At 32.6% G+C, this 18,353-nt stretch overlaps 1 protein-coding gene across 1 annotated transcript in view; it reads right to left on the bottom strand.

The window, feature by feature from the left end:
* The window catches only part of LOC114327220 (probable multidrug resistance-associated protein lethal(2)03659), an 80,164-nt gene that overhangs the window by 27,952 nt on the left and 33,859 nt on the right, over window positions 1-18,353 (bottom strand). Inside the window, exons 4-6 of the mRNA XM_028275761.2 lie at window positions 13,539-13,695; window positions 12,883-13,467; window positions 2,597-3,280 (exon numbers count right to left, since the gene is read on the bottom strand). Coding sequence (XP_028131562.1) covers window positions 2,597-3,280; window positions 12,883-13,467; window positions 13,539-13,695 — 1,426 coding nt within the window. The remainder of the gene's footprint in view (window positions 1-2,596; window positions 3,281-12,882; window positions 13,468-13,538; window positions 13,696-18,353) is intronic.

The following is an 18,353-nucleotide window of genomic DNA, read 5'->3' as shown; positions in this document are numbered from 1 at the left end:
ATTTGAAATAACGAACATGGAACACAAGAGATGATACAATGTAAATAGGGTTGAATATTATAGAACGGACGCCAACCAATTTTTAAAGGGGAAATGGGTAAACCAAATAGAAGAAGATAATTATTAATGAAATATTAAAGGACATAAGGTAAAATAATTATTTAAAAATAAAATATCAAAGATGTGACGTTTGTAACGTTACACACTCCTCTCACCCATCAGAAAAATTTTGAACACAGTGAGAAATTTTTCTCAAAGAAAACAAGAATGTTACACTCTTCATAACAGCCAGATCAGTATCGTTGATTCTGTAAAGTTTCTTGGTATTTTTTTAGATAGCAACCTTAAATGGTCCCTTCATATCGATGTGTTAAGCAAGAAACTATCCTCAGCTTGCTTTGCAATAAGATCTGTTTCGAAGGAAATGAATTTAGTCTCTTCCAAAATAACATATTTTTCTTTGTTCGAGTCCGATCTTCGATATGGTCTTCCTTTTTGGGGTTCTGGTACAGCTGCCCAATCTGATATTATTTTTAAATTACAAAAAAAGCAATAAGATATCTGTTTGGCCTCAGAAGAACAACACATTGCAGAAGCTACTTCAAAGATCACAGGATTCTAACACTACCTTCTTTATATATTTTAGAAACTGTTTGCTTAATTCGTAAGCATCTGCATGTCTTTCCAGCAAGACCTAGACATGACTATTTCACCAGAAATTCTACCTTCGACATCTATTTACCTCTCCCGTCCAGTGAGTTAGTAAAGAAATATATGTATATTATATTCTGCAAAAAAACTATACAACCATCTCCCTATACAACTTAAATCTGCAACATCTTTCCCCAAGTTCCGTAAAATGACAAAAACCTATGTATCTGAAAGACCATATTATTCAATAGCAGAATTTCTTAACCAATAACTAAGAAATCACAGTATTCTTATGTATAACTAGAATCTTAATCTATATTTGAGTGTCATAATATGCAGCAGCTTAACTTATTAAATTTCTTAAGGTAGATTACGCAACTTGCAAAATTTTTTTAAATTTTGTAATAGATTGTTACTGATTTTTATTTCACTTTATTATGTTTTATTTATATTGATGATTTATATAATTTTAGTAAATTGTATTTGTTATTGTTTTTATTTATGATTCTTGTAAGCTTTGTCTATAAAATTGTTAAATTTTTACATGACAATAAAGCATATTTCTATTCTATTCTATTCTATTGTAAGTAAGCATAGGCTTAATGACAGTAGTGTAGATACAGGCGATCACCCTGGGAGAAAGGCCCCAAATCCGACCATTCGCCGACACTGTCATAGGCAATATAATATGCTCTTTTAGCTCTACTATCTAATGGTAGGGGAGCCCAAGCGGGGATTTTTGCAGTTACTCGAGCGCGTCAGATTATTTCATGGGGAGAAACCTTTTACCCTGAAAATGTACCTCTACCATATATTGGCTCTTAATTCAGGGGAGTTCGTTAAGGGGGGCCGAAAAAAAAATCTATCCTTAGAAAATGCAAAACAGTGTATATTTCAAAAATCTGACGATTTGAGCGGGGCGTAAGGAAATGTGTGAGTCTTAAAGTTTCACAAGAACAAAGGCTTCATAAGTAAACACAGGCCTCATGACAATAGTGTAGATCGAGGCGATCACCCTGGGAGAAAGGCCCCAAATCCGACCATTCGCCGACACTGTCATAGGCAATATATGCTCTTTTAGCTCTATTATCTAAGTGAGAGTTCCATGTTAACTTCCTGTCAAGGACCAAGATATTTCACCCCTTCAGAGAAGTTTAGATTGCAGTTTAGAATCCTTGGGGGTATTAAGCCTATGATCCTTATTTTTCTGGTGAAGAGGACCATCTCTGTCTGTTTTGGATTTATAGACAGTGAGTGTTCCTTACACCATGTTTCTATTAGTGTGAGAGCAACTTGTAATCTCTCACATAGTGTGTTCTTAAACTCAGCGCTTTGCATAGGCTATTGTGTAGAAACGACTCTTGCTGAGTTGGTCAACCAGGGTATCCAAAACTATGTTCTAGAGGAGTGGTTGACACCCCGTCAACCATGCCCTGTGGACATCCCGTCGTAACCATGCCTCTAACCGAAAAGTCTTCTACATTTTATGCTTATTGCTCCATTGGAGAGCATACTGAATATCTATTCGCTCACGGCCAGGGGGACATTCCTGACATTGAGCTGTTGGATGATGGTTGGGAATGTTGATTTATCAAACGCTCACTCAATGTCTTTGAATATACCTAGGACGGATTCTTTATTATCCAGGTATCGTTCAATTCTTCCAACTACTTGATGCAGTGCAGAATTGGTAGATCTTCCCTAAGTATATGCATGTTGATTTTCGTGAAGTGGGTTATGAACCAGGACGTCATCCCTTATGTACGGTGCGTCGTTATTGATACATGTAATATAAATTGTACAAAGTGATTAGATATAAATTATATGTGTTAGTATATGTTTTAGTGTGGAAATAAATCAAAAATAAAGAATATAAATGAAGTGTTTTCAATTAAAATAAAGTTAATAATAAAAAAGTAATACTTATAATGCATGTTTTACTTACCACCTTGTTAGGAGATAGTCAGCGAAGCTTTCCGAGCTTTGTGTAATACTAAACAAAAATATATTAAAAATGAGAAATACTATTCCCCCTCCATATATCAGATACTGATTGTAAATCGCCAACGATACTTTGCCCTTTTTTATAATTTCTCCATATATTTTCGGCCTGTTGGTCTGTTCAGTTTCTAAAAGTTTATCATCATCCTGATATTCATCGTCCTCATCATTTATGTAATCTTTTTCATTGTTTACGTGGCTGGTTTTATTATCATTTTCTTGATGTTCATCATTAACTTCATCGCTTGTTATGATTGTTTCTAGTTCTTCTATATATTTTTCGTCTAGTTTATCAATCAATTTTATTTGACCGTTTTCCATAATTACTAAGTTTTCTGCAGTTTTTATTTGATTTAAAGTTTGTGTCACGAGAATACATATTTTTCCATTCAAAAACTTTTTTATACATTCGTTAAATATATAGTCTTGTACTTGACTGTCCAGAGCAGTCAGAGAGTCATCCAGTAAATATATTTCACTTTCTTTGTACACAGCTCTGGCAAGGTTAATACGAGCCTGCTGACCCTTGCTGAGATTCATTCCTCGATCGCACACTATCGTCTCGTCCCGTTTCTCGAACAATTTAAAATCGAACTCTAATGCACAAACTCTTATTACTTCCAAATACCTAAAAAATTTAAATGAATATTAAAATATACAATTATACAGTTAAGTCCGCGAATCTTTACCCGTGCGTCATCATTTAAAGCATACGAAATAAGACTTAATCCGAAATAATCCGACTTATCATCGATGATAAGTCGGAAATTGAAATTTACTAAACGCAACAGCAAGTCACTTAGCCCCGGCGCAAATTGAACCTAAGCGAGTCACAACCTGCGCCGGCGGGACGGGTGACCCTTGCAGTTATTTTTCTAGCGCACCGCATATTGATCACAACAAGACCCAACCGTTGGCATTCTCTGCAACGAATAGAGGGACGGGCAAAATCAGTGCGGACGTGTAACGGTTACTTTTGATACCGGGTCTCAGTGGTAGCGTGGTAGATACTGAGTACAAATACTGATTACAAAATACTGATGTATCTGTATCTGATGTGTTTCATAGATTATAACAAGGCCTTTGATAAAGTGCGGCATGATCTTCTAATCAGACTCCTGGCAGAAAAGAATTTAGATAAACGAGATATCCGACTAATAGCAAATGTGTACTATAATCAGAAAGCAGTAGTGAGAGTAGAGAATAATACCACTGAAGAAATTGAAATAAAGCGAGGTGTGAGACAAGGGTGTATACTGTCACCAACCCTGTTTAATCTCTATTCCGAAGACGTAATGAATAGAACACTCTCTGAGCAATCCATAGGTATTAAAATAAATGGTGTTAGATTAAACAATCTGAGATTTGCCGACGATACCGTTCTGATCTCAGAAACACTTGAAGAGCTACAGACATTGGTGAATAAGATAGCAGACTGCAGCGAAGAATATGGACTTGAACATAAAGAAAACTAAATTTATGGTAATATCGAAATCAACACGAAATATATCCATTGTATATGATACCAGCCACAAGGATTACATGAGGACGAAACTTAAAGACGAAGTATGGGAGAAAATCGGAAATGAACTTAATGCGAATGGTAAGTACAATTTACTGTGATAAGTAAATATTAGTACAATATAATCAAAACCCAACACCGCTTTGTCATTAAAATTCTAATAACTTTATTAGGTACCTACTCGTAGACAAAATAAACGGCGATAACAGATATGCCTTTACAAGAACACATTTTTAGAAAAAAAAAAGGTTACTTAAAACGAATAGGACCGGATCCCGCGTAACAAAAAAGGTTGATTAATAGCAAGCTGAAAATTTGTTAATAGCGTAACGGTGTCTAGTCGGACAAACTTTAATGTATGGGAACACTGGAACAGGGGTAGTTTTAATTGTGGAACAGGTTAAAGATTTTGAATGTCAGACTACAAAAACTTCCCATGTATTTTATCGGACAGAACTTCCAATTGATTTCTTACCCTTTCATTAAACTCTCATGCTAAAATTAGACTGCTATTTATCACCTGTCATAATTCCTGTCATTTGACATGTTCTCTTGTCGGATTTATTAAAATGCCCAGTTGGTGATAAATACCAGTCTGATTTTTGCATGAGAGTTTAATGAAAGGGTAAAAAATCAATTGGTAGTTCCGTCCCGACAAAATACATGGGACGTTTTCGTAGTATGACGTTCCAAATTTTTGACCTGTTCTACAATTAACACTTCCCCTGTTTCAGTGTTCCCGTACATCAAAGTTTGTCTGACGAGACACCGTTAAGCTATTAACAAATTTTCAGCTTGCTATTAATCAACTTTTTGTTGGTACGCGGGATCCAGGCCTAGAAATACAATGTCACAAATGATGGCGTAATCCCTTTTCTATAGGTATAAAAATTTTGTAAATATCATTCATTTCTTAAATCTACACAACATTATCATTAAAAATGATTCATTATTAAAAACCATTAAGCATATCTGTGAATATCGCATTACCCTCAAATAAAATGTGTCATCATACCGGGCTTGTTCATGCTTAAAAATAAAATATGTAGACGAGATATAAATATATGTAATAGGTAAGCAGTTTTTGCAACGACAATCCAATCACAATCAGTGTTGTTTATAGTAATAGTAATTCCGAACGAGTTCTATTAGCTTTTCTACGTCCATCTCGAAAACAAAACCACAACTGAGAATTGAGTCACGCGTCCCACGAGACCAGAAAATTGTGTTCCGATGACAAACGTTTGCATGCTAGACCTGGCACTGTATTCACTGATATTAGGATGCGCAGAACTCTCTACGCAACTCGCCGGTGCCAGGTTGTGTTCGCTTAGGATCAATTTGCGCCGGGACTAAGTGACTTGCTGTTGCGTTTAGTAAATTTCAATTTCCGACTTATCATCGACTTATTTCGTATGTTTTAAATGATGACGCACAGGTAAAGATTCGCGGACTCAACTGTAACAAATAAGTATTGAGAAATGAGAAAGTAGGAGGATGAAGGACAAATAAATGGTGTCGATAATGGCAAGTAATATCAAAGTCTGCTTAAACTCTACTTCAAGCAGAAGGATGTATGTGTAATGAGTACCGTAGTTGTGGCAGGGTCGTAAGTACGATGTTGGGGGCCCCGGGGCAAATGTGATTTGGGGGCCCCCTTCCGGGAGGTCTGGGGAATTTACCCCCAGCACAAAGGGGGTTCGGAAAAATGTTTGATATTTAACCCCCTGAAAGCGCATTTTCCCTCCTGTGTGAACACCACACTCTCTTCTTTCTTTTTTTCAGAATGTCCTGCAATAACTATAAAATTATCAGCGCTAATGATTACATCTTCATCTGTATCTGACATTGCGGACGGATTATCAACGAATGCGTTCGTTCCCTACAATGTAAATGGTCTTACAAAGTAATAACCAAGCGAACACCTACGAAATCGTTCCTTCGTTCGCGTTCGTTGTGATTTAATTGCACCTTAAGGTGCCTTAAGCTACTGCAGTGTGAGCCAAACACAATCAGTGAAGCTGGTCAGTGTACTGGTGGGACTGATCCTAATGTGCTTATTATATCTTATCTATACCTTTCTTTTAAATATGTGGTTCCTTTCACGTACCAGGATGTGGTCTATGGTAAATTGGTTAAGACAAAGTAGTTGGGACCTGGGGATTCCGGTTACATTTTAGTTTTTATTTCGCCAAAATAACTAATTTCCTCAGTCACAATTTATATGTTTACGAAAGGTCTCGGGGGCCCCAGTTTAGCCCGGGGCCTCTCTTCCAATGGCATTTTAGGTTTTATTACGACGAAATAACTAATTTCCTAAGTAATAATTTAAATTTTTATGTTAAGGTCTCGGGGGCCTCAGGGGCCCTACGCTGTTCCAACTGCATTTCAGTCGAAAAATGAAACTAATTTCCCCAGTGAAAAATTAAAACTATGTTGCCGTCTTTTTAAAAGGTCTTTTTAAAATTGTGTCATTTGATAATATTTTGTTAGAATCGGCTTTTAAAATACATATTTCTATTTTCTTCGTTAAAATCTATGCACGGTCAACCAAACGGGGGCCCCCTTGGTCTGGGGCCCCGAGGCACTGCCCCGGTTGCCCCAATGGTAGTTACGACTCTGAGTTATGGTTGTGTAACGTAGGTTATACAGTGCTAGTCAAAAGTCCGTTCCTCCCCTCGTATATTTTGAACGGTTCTACTTATAATAGTGAATTTTGGAGGGAGGAAATAAACGGATGTAAGCTTCTTAACTAGTCATAACACAGGTGACGTAATAGTGACAGATGGCGTTACAGCGCTACTGTGACCGATATTTTAAATGGGACTTTATGGCAAGTGATACGTCGTTTGAAAGGTATTGAAAATACTTATTCAACCATACTATTTTTTTTTGAGTTTATGCTCATTTTTATGAATAAATTAAATAAATACTAAAATTGGAGTTTCTCATTTAATTAAAAAATATTCAAAAATCGGCTTCTGGTTAGTTATCAAAAAGTTGACATTTTTCAATCCTCTAATTGATTTTACGTCAACGTCAACTTTTTTGACAAATAACCAGAGGCGAGCGTTTGAACATTTATTAATATGCCAAACTACAATTTTAATAAACCTATTCAATCATACTAATTTTGTTTGGTTTTAAGCTGATTTTTAACTAATAAGCTAATAAAAATTCAAACGTCGGCCTATGGTTATTTGTCAAAAATATTGACGTTTTTCAATTCTCTTGTTATACTTACGTCAACATCAATTTTTTTGACAAGTAGGTAACCATATACGAACGTTTTAATTTTTATTCACTAAATACAAAACTACAATTTTATGTTTATTTAATTTATTCATTAAAATCAACTTAAGCCCAAACAAAATTAGTAAGATTGAATAGGTATTTTCCTTAGAATAGGTATAAAATAACAGGAAGGATTACATGTCAAATAACCTTGAGTCCAAGAAGGAGGTCGCAAATGGCGACCAGCTGTCAGATTTGCTTTCCGTCTCCAGTGACGTACCGTTGAAAGAGGAAAGAAAAGAAATTTCTAACGATTTTATTACATCTTTGATGTTAAATAAACAGCTATACTTCGTCTAATTTACTAACCGTTGCACGTCATCCGCGTCATAGCCTGTGACGTCGCATGATACCAACACGAAATATTTAGGCGGTAGGTGTGTTCTTTTTTAGAATCACTTTGTCGAGTACACTGGAATTACAGCCACTAGACATATTTTATTATATATGCGTAGAAATAATATTTGAAGATTTTTATTAATGTTAACCTAAAGAAATACACAATAATATGTTTCATTTAATTTGCATAAATGGATTACAAAGCGTTTTTATGAAGCACATTTGCTCGGAACGCACTGTAACTGTAATCGAACGAAGGTGACATTTTAGAATAAATTGGTAACATTTATTTGACAGTTGCGGTGATTACACTTCATATTTGTTTATATTCTTTACTATAAGTATCTGTTTTATTATATTTACTGTTTTTATTATTTATTTTACTATAAAAAGATCCTCTACTATAAAAATATAAATTTCACCTAATTTTATCACGACTTTTCGAATCTTTTTAGTTGTTATTGTAGATACAAAGAATCCTACCGGCTTCATGCCAAGAGTTCGGAGCCGTTTTTTAATTATTAACAATGCAGTGCAAAAACGCTTGCACTGCAAATCTTAAAAGATTATAACTTAATTCTTGTTCTCTATTTCTTAAGTTTGTAGTTATTTACATTGAATATTAATTTTTTGTTGTTGTATAATGCACGTTTACAATAATTATGTGATCTATTTGATTTAAAATGGATTCAGGATTTTTTTATACTTTGGCAACTATGTCAACTTAAGATCTCTGGCGTAGATAATGACGTGCAACGGTAAGTAAATTAGACGGACTGTATAGATCAAGAGCAAATACGTATTAATAAAATATTTTGTTGAAAAGTCAGTTAAATAACATTTTTTATATTAATAACTTCAATTAGGTACCTAATTTATTGCATATACAGGGGCTTTACCAGATGGTACGCTTATGCACACAGCTGATCCAATACACAAACACCTTTTACTTCGTTGACAAAAACTCAATCAGTCGATAACGATTCAAGTAAACTGTTTACCCAGATATTAAAATACCAAACGGGCGACACTCAGGAAAATATTCCAACAACGCATCTCAGTCTACCCATCTGAATCGTTATCATTGTGTACTCTAATACAGAGTATTGTGTAAAACAAAATGTAAATAAACGGTTTCGTTTTTGGCGAAAGAATGGAGACGAGATAGAATAGGACAAAATGTTACAATAGACCCATTTGAAAGAGTGGAGTGGCGAGTACCACAACTACCATGGTCTTTCGCATTAAGAAAAAGTTTCCTGCGTTTCATATTTCAGTCTATTCCCACATAACAATTTCATATTCTTAGTAGATTCATAGAACATACTTTTCAGAAAAAGTATATACTAAGAATATGCGTAATTACCATTGCGAATGTGCAAAGCACATACTGAGTATATACTACATTACAATACTTAAACGTTCTATGTATATACTTAGAATGTACTACCGCACTTCTTTTCAGTATATACTAAGAATATACTTTTTAGAACATTCCAAGGACGTGCTATAAACCTTCTATTTATATACTTAGAACGTACTACCGCACATCTTTTTAGTTTATACTAAGAACGTACTTTTTAGAATATTCCAAGGAAGTGCTATAAACCTTCTATTTATATACCTAGAACGTACTACTGTACATCTTTGTATTAGATGAATATATTTTTAAGGATATTCTAAGAAAGTGCTATCAAGTGCTATATTGCTCAGAAGTATGTTTTCAGCATCACCTAATCTCATCTTAGGTTCTACTGGTTCCACCAAACACCTATTATATTTACATATTTTAATGGCAAATGAGAATGTAGTTAGTACCTACATTCTGCAATATTACTTAAAAAGTAAGTACATATTTATAAATTTTAGTTATCTATATAAACTATTATATTATAATATTTAGCTAAACTAAACTATGTATGAGTAACTAAAATTTATATACTTATATGTACTTACTTATATGTATTTATTAAATAATATTGAGTTACCAAAATAGATTACATATACCTATTTTGAAGCACCGTAAACAAAATAAAGGAGATTATGTATGTTCTTTAGTCCCAGTACTTTATCATTAGTCTTCACCACTGCATAGATACAAATAATGTCTATTTTCGATTTCATATTTTACCGTTCGCGTTGTGCAGGTAAGAAATGGTCAGAATAAGAAAAGACGGGGAGGGGGTGGGGGATATGTATTGTGGAATAACAACATCGGTGCACCGGTGGTTATAGTGTTGCCAAACGGAGAGAAATTTCGCTTTTTGCGGGAATTTTCAACATAAAAGGTGATAAAGGGAAAAGTTAACTCAAAAGGGAATTTTTGTTCTAATCCAAATTGTAAAATATTAAAAAAATCAAAATATTTGAAAATAATTAAACATATCTTCTCAGATTTTGTAAACATGAGGGAATTTTTTTATAAAAGTGGGAATTTTTAAGGTTGACGGAAAAAGATTACTCGACGGTTGGCAACACCAAAGCCGTGGGTTTTGGCCATAGATAAGGGGGTGGTTTGGCATGTTTTGGTTATGGAATGGCCCGTATTGAATTGAATGTACCTAAATTCAAATTCCAACGATGTAAATAAACTCGAAATAGTAAAGTTATTTCAATTATGAAAACGAATTTTTAATAATAAACGTTAATACAGTTAATGTTTAAACTTTTTTACCATACAACAATTTTGAAATGAAATTCGTCCAATACTACCTACATACATAAATTTTATTAATTATTCTAAAATATAACGAAGTTGATAATATATAAGGCTAATATTATTCATACTTCCTATACATACGTATTATTTTTAAGATATTTTAAAAGTATCTACTTATAAGTATGTGTTAAGAATGTACTTATAAGTATGTGCTAAGAATATTCGATAAAGGTATATTCTAAGAATAGTATCTACTTATAAGTATGTGTTAAGAATGTACTTATAAGTATGTGTTAAGAACATTCGATAAAGGTATATTCTAAGAATAAACTTTTACGAATATTCCGAGTTACTATGTACACGAATGTACTCAGTATATTAGGTACGAGAATATACTTTAAAGTATATGCAAAGAACATGAAATTTAGAATGTCTTTCCGAAAAAAGAATATACTCCGACGAATGTTGGTAGTATATGCTTAGAACATGATACGAACATCATTGTTATGTGGGTTATATGTAGGGTTACCATAATTTATTAAGACAAAATCCGGACAGGGGTAGTCAATGGGTTGTAGAAAATGTAAAATGTGAATTTGACTGTGTTGCTACCTCTACATTGTACATATATATATACGAAATACATATGGCACAATTAAAAGTACAGCTCTTTCGCTACAATATGCAACTAACATCGAAAATCTCTGGCAGTTTAAAATATACAGTATGGAAGGCACTTATGGAATAAAATTATTTCTGTCCTTGTAGCAAAAAATTATAAAAAACGCTGAGACCCGTCGATTTTTAAATAAAAATGTGCACTTTTCAAACATAAATTTAAATGTACAGGGTGATTCTTGCAAGTCTAACAGAGTCCATAAGCTTTATTTTTAATAAAACACCCTGTATATTCTTTTATTTTTAAAAGCTGCTTAGCAACCGTATTTCAACAAACTATATTATGTAGGGTGTATTATGAATAATACAGGGAAAGAGTATGGAAACCACTTACGGAATAAAATTGTTTGTGTCTTTATTTTAAAAAATTATAAAAAATACTGGTACAAGTCAACTTTTAAATTCAAATGGGCGCTTTACAAACAAAAATTAAAATATACAGAGTGATTCACGCAAGTACAGCATAGTCCATGATTTTTAGTTTTAATGGATCATCTTACATATTTTTATATTTTTACAATCTGCTAAACAACCTCATATCATAAAAATGTATAACTATTATGTAGGGCCTATTATGAATAATACAAGGTAAAATTTTAAAATTATGTTGCTTCGGCAATATATTAAATACCTACATAAAATTTTAAAATTAATAATTTATCATGCTTTAAATAATGATATATATTTTAAATTAGCTAAATAAAGGCATCAATTTTCTAAACTAAGTATTAAATCTATTGAGTTTTGTATTTAATGTCTTGACAAAATTTATAAACAATTTCAAAATTTCACCTTGTATTTTTCATAAAGGACCCTACATAATACACTTTTTTGATATGAGGTTGTTTAGCAGATTCTAAAAATATAAAAATGTAGAGGGTGATCCATTAAAACTAAAGATCATGGACTATGCTGTACTTGCTTGAATCACCCTGTATATTTAAATTTGTTTGTAAAGCGCCCATTAGAATTTAAAAGTTGACGTGTTCCAGTAATTTTTATAATTTTTTAAATTAAGGACACAAATAATTTTATTCCATAAGTGGTTTCCATACTCTTTAATTTTAAAATTTCACCCTGTATTACTCATAATACACCCTACATGATATAGTGCGTTGAAATCAGGTTGTTAAGCAGATTTTAAAAGTATAAGAATATACAGGGTGTTCCATTAAAAATAAAGTTTATGGATTCTGTTAGACTTGCAAGGATCACCCTGTACATTTAGGTTTATGTTTGAAAAGTGCACATTTTTATTTAAAAATCGACGGGTCTCAGCGTTTTTTATAATTTTTTGATACAAGGACAGAAATAATTTTATTCCATAAGTGCCTCCACACTGTATATACACCTGTCTTAACATACTTTAGACCTAGAAAATAATATTACAGAACGATATAAAAAAATGGCCACCATTGGACCAAATGTTTTCCATTTTTTTTTAGCAAAGAAAAAAATCCGGACATTTCTCATATCCGGACGGCAATCGGGACATGTCTTTCAAATCCGGACTGTCCGGACGAAATCCGGACGTATGGTAACCCTAGTTATATGTAGAATATTTTTCAGCTCATGCCAATACACCTTCGACCTCTTACTGTTTGCTCGAGAATCATCTGCAGTATTATTGTGTTTTCTCTTAATTTATATTTGCCTAGATTCATTATCTGATTGAAATAAATACATAAAAATACAAAAGAAATGTATGATGATATGAGAAAATAATAAAAATAAATACCTTTTTTCATCAAATTTCTCACCAAATATAATATTTTGCTTAATGGAAGATGGAAACAGCCAAGGATCTTGCGAAGCATATGAAATCCTTCCTTTAGACAATATGCAACCTTTGTCTAAAGGATAATCCTGTAGCAAAGCTTTTAATAAAGAGCTTTTGCCTGATCCCACTTTACCGGTCACCAAAGTCAAACCAGGTTTTGCTTTGAAATTAATATTTTTTAAAATATGGTAGTCATTTATAAAAACATCAGCTTCTGCAAGTTCCAAAATTGGTTCGTTGGTTGGTTCATCAGAACCTATTTTTGGTGGAAGTTCTTCTGCGGTTATTACTGAGTTAATTCTCCTCAGCGCTGAGTAAAGCTCAGCTGCTCTGCCTAAACCGTAGGGAATAAGACCACCTAGGTAGTACTCTATGTCCTTAAACATCGTGCTTAAGTAAAAGATGAGCTCGGTGTCGGTTGCGTACCCAAACCAAATGTAAGCCATAACAAGACAGTAGAATCCAAATTTGGAAAATAAGATGCCCACAACGATTTGGATCATTCTCAGTTCATATACGATTAATATTTTGTTTGATTCCTGCCTAAAACCAAAAATCCATAAAATCCAGAAAAAAATATTAATGAATTTATTTAAACTAAAAAATCAACTTACTTTCTTGCTTTATTAATCTTTTTTTCGAAAAACTTTTCCCATGTATACATCTTTATAATTCTTATTGTAGATAACGTTTCTTGAGTTTGTTGTAATCGTTCATCAGTCTTATGTCCTGTAGCATATCGATAGTCTCCTACTACTTTACCGATATAAGCTAAAAAAGGCATTATATTTAAAACAATATATTTTCTTCTATACATATTACAATTGGTTGTTCAATAAGTTTTGCGGTTCGATAAGAGAGGGCGTTGCTACCAGTCATTTCTTTTGTTAGGTATATTGGTATATTCTACACTCTTCATATTAACGTATGTAAAGTTTCATTTAAATCTGTCAATTCATTTGTGAAGTTATACTTCTTTAGGCGCGATTGAGATTGAGGGTGAATTTATATTGATCTGCGCGCATGCGCACACCGACAGTATGGTATTAGTCGTTATACGGGCTCTGATTGGGTGTTGAAATGATCTGTCAATAATAAATAATTGTTCAATATGAAGGTAAACAAATGTATAATATATTAGTTTTATTGTTGTGAGGGCAGAAACAAAAAAGTTTATAATTGTAGTGACATTTAAATAGTTTTTAAAAGCAACAGGTACGTAATAATTGTAAATGTATCATAGGTACCTACCTATTTGAACCTACCAAAATACATAGTACGTAATACTTTTATTTACATAATTTGATTACCATCAAAATTTCTATCAATGTTCACCTAATATATTGTTTTCTCACTCTATGTTTTGTTGTATTTTTTCAATTCTAAATCATTTCAATTCAAAATCAAAATAATTTAATTTAATTCAAAAATGTCGAAAGCTTAATCCGTTTAGTTAGTCGATCTTCGCACATAATGACACATTACCTCCGTGGCGAAGCGTTTAAGGCGAATGAACCCCAATATACCAACCGCGCTGATAGCTGGTTCGAATCCCAATAAAAACTTTTATTTTTTTATTTTTTTTTATACATTTTATGATTGTAAGTATATTTATTATATAATTTTATTTTCAGAAAATACGTATTTAGTTAAAAATTTTTCCGACAATTAATGTTCAGAAATCATTTGTGGCATTTTTAATGTGTTTGTGTGTGTTTTATTCTTTTATTATTTTAATTTTTGGCACTATTTTAATAAAAATGTTTGAGAAGTAGTAAGTATAAATTAGTTTAATATTTAAATAAAATATAAATAAAAAGTATATTAATTTCGTTTAAATCATATAATAGAAGTATAACTTCTTACGTGCGTACAAAGTACACACACATTCTTTTTTTGTTTACAAGCCATTTTAGTACCGACGTGTTACAGTATATTTTTAAAAGAATAAAAAACCGCTAAACGCCGTAAAAATGGGTGGCGCATACAATATTCTAGCAACAAAAGCTATATTGATCCATTTTCCCAAGACTTTTTTGGTCTTCCTTTTTTCCTTCTTCTTTTTGGGATCCACCTCCAGGTTTTAATCGGTAATCTCTCATTATTCATTCTTCTCATGTGTCCGTACCAGGATAGTTGTTTTCTCTCTAACGTATCCGTTAATGTTGTTTCCACCTTCATCATTTCTTTTATTATATCTGTTCTTACATGATCGTGTAATGTTAATCTACAGCATCTTCGCCAAAAATTGTTCTCTACTGCGTTTATTCGGTTCTGCATTTTCTTATTTACTGTCCAGATTTCTGAGCCATATGTAACTGTACTTTCAATAAATGTTTTATATAGTTTTTTTTGTACTTTTTTGCACGATTGATCATTTTTGACTGTTTACCGTGACATATTTTACGTCAGTAGGTGACTTTACTAGCAACTCGACGGTAAGTAATCCAACTCGACGGTAAGTACTCCAACTCGACGGTAAGTAATTCACTTACCGTTGTGTTAAAAAATCTCTTAAATTTAATTTATTTGTTGAAAGAATAAAGAAAACTAACGAATTATTTATTAATATTGAAACTTATGGTACAATTTGTTAAATTATTTAATGAAATCCCACTTGTTTGGGCTGTGGTTTCACTTCTAACAGAAACTCCTGCAGAATGGCATACATTAGTAGTATTACTAGTATTGCACATTATTTTTTGGATTTTTCGGGAATAATTGCGGAACACCCTTCTTCCCAAGCCCGTTCAATTTCTTCAAATTCACTTTCGCTCATATTTTAATTTATAATAATCAAAATTGTACTTAAAATTATTGACAACTAAATAAAAACTCAATTCTCCATTGTTGTTATGCACCCTAGTTGCTACCTAAGAACCAAAGTATCTATCTTGATAAAATGAATGAAACTAGTCAACATGACGAAAATGTTTAATTTTATAATTTATAATGGTATCAATCGTGCAAAAAACGTTATAAGCATGTCGAACGTTAAGGATTTCAGACAATAATTGGAGTGGTCGCTCCGCTCCTCCTCCAAACAATTGTCTTCGATCGGTATAAAACCCTTACCGTTCTCCATACTTAATATACTATTTCGTATATCTTTACTCCATAGTAATGAGTTTTTCTGACTTGTGATGGCTCTTCCTCTATAGTCCAGAGAAATAAGGTTTTTCTCGTGACACATCCCCCTCCAGGCCGAAACCAAATTTTTTGAGTAGTATGGACATCTATATTATTAACCTATATGTTTCCTGCAGCCGATTTTGATGATATACATAGTTATAAACAAATGAAGATCGAAAAACGGTAAATTATCGCTTTTTTCATCTATTACCAAAAATTTAAGCACTTTAAACAAATTTGAGAGTAAGAAACTCATAAACCGTATAAAAAACTTCAATATGGCATTCGCTGAATATGTCCAACCTTATTGGTTGCTTACAAAATTGCAAAATAAATCATAAATATTGAGTTTTTATAAATATTCGTAACTTAGGTAAAAATTAACTTAGAATCTTCTTATTACGCGGAATGCCGAGACTTCTTGTACTTAATTATATTTTAAATTTCAAAGCAATTGGTCAAATAGTTTAAAAGTTATTTAATTTATTTTTCCCAAATTCATTTTTTTTGCAACACTATAAGTCAGAAAATTATGAGGTTACAATAATACTTCGGACAGTTTAAACAGTGTAAAATTATTTTGCAAAAACATGTCAATTTTTTGCTTACTTATAAACAATTAGAATAACTTTTTAACCGTTACCCGCAGAAAAATTATTTTTTCATATTTAGAAAGACTGAATTTTTATACACATTTATAAAGAAAAACAACTGTTCTAGGACATTTAGGGACAAAGTTAGCCCCCCCATTTTTTTAATTCACATGTTTTTGCAAAATTATTTTGCAATATCTATAATTATTTTTTGTCATTTTTTTTAAATTAAATTAATACTGTAAATTTTCTTCTTTCATAAACTATCCAAAATATTACTGTAACTTCATCATTTTCTGACTTACAGTGTTGCAAAAAAAATTAATTTTGGATAAACAAATTAAATAACTTTTAAACTATTTGACCAATTGCTTTGGAATTTAGGGTGTAATTTAAGCACCATAAGTCTCAGCATTCCATGTAATAAGAAGGTTCTAAGTTAATTTTTACATAAGTTATGAATATTTATAAAAACTCAAAATTTATGATTTATTTGGCAATTTTCTAAGTAACCAATAAGGATAGACATATTCAGCGAACGCCATATTGAAGTTTTTTATACGGTTTATGAGTTTATTACTCTCAAATTTGTTTAAAATGCCAAATTTTTTAGTAAGAGACGAAAAAAGCGAAAATTTACCGTTTTTTGATCTTCATTTGTTTATAACTATGTATATCATCAAAATCAGCTGCAGGAAACATATAGGTTATTATTATAGATGACCATATTACTCGAAAAATTTGGTTTCAGCCTGGAGGGGGATGTGTCACCAACACGATATTTTTTTTCCTTATTTCTCTGAACTACTACCTAATTTCTGTTGTATGTCTGTTTCGTCGTTTCCATCTTCCGTCAATGTAACTCCCAGGTATCTATATTCTTTAGTGTTTTTTATTATTTTTCCTTCTAAGTCTAGGTCTGCGCCTGTGCAGCCAATTGTCATATATTCTGTTTTGTTTGTATTTATTTCAGACCCCAATCTTCATACTCCTCTATCAGTTTTCGAAACATATAAGCAGCGTCCTCTGTATCCTCCGCTAGAACCACCTGATCGTCAGCAAATAACAAAGAAGTCAGATCACCCTCTTCAATTTGTACTCCCATTTTCTTACATTTTCTGAACCATTTCTTCAGAGCCGTGTTTATATAAATTTTGAAGAGGGTAGGGGATAGGCAGCATACCTGTCTTAGACCCTTGTTAACCTGAAAGTATTCTGAGTGTCCATCTCTCGTTTTTATATAACTACTGTTTCCTTGGTAAAAAACTTTTCACCGCAGTAATGTACTGTGGGTGTACATTGTTCTCTATTAGAGATTTCCAAAGTCTATTTACCGGTACACTGTCATAGGCTTTTCTCAAATCTATAAATACTAGATGTAGCTGACTCCCATATGCTAGTGATTTTTCAATTAATTGTTTTATACAAAACAGGTTATCAATACACGATCTTCCTGCTCTAAAACCACTCTGCTCCTTCCAGTCCTCATATTGGCTTTCTATTCTATCTCGTAGTATTCTGCCGTACAGTCTACCCGCGGAAGCTATAACACTGAGTCCTCTGTAGTTTGTGCAGTCATGTTTACTCCCTTTATTGTGTATGGAGCTTATGCTTGCAGCTTTCCATTCGAATGGTATCTTTTCTCCATTCAGGCATTTATTAAACATTATCGTCAAGTTTTCCAATACTACATCCGGGGAAAAT

Source organism: Diabrotica virgifera, chromosome 1 (assembly GCF_917563875.1).
Source record: "Diabrotica virgifera virgifera chromosome 1, PGI_DIABVI_V3a".
Taxonomy (NCBI): domain Eukaryota; kingdom Metazoa; phylum Arthropoda; class Insecta; order Coleoptera; family Chrysomelidae; genus Diabrotica; species Diabrotica virgifera.
Note: the sequence above shows the minus strand (reverse complement) of the source record. Positions and strands in the feature narration are given on the sequence as shown.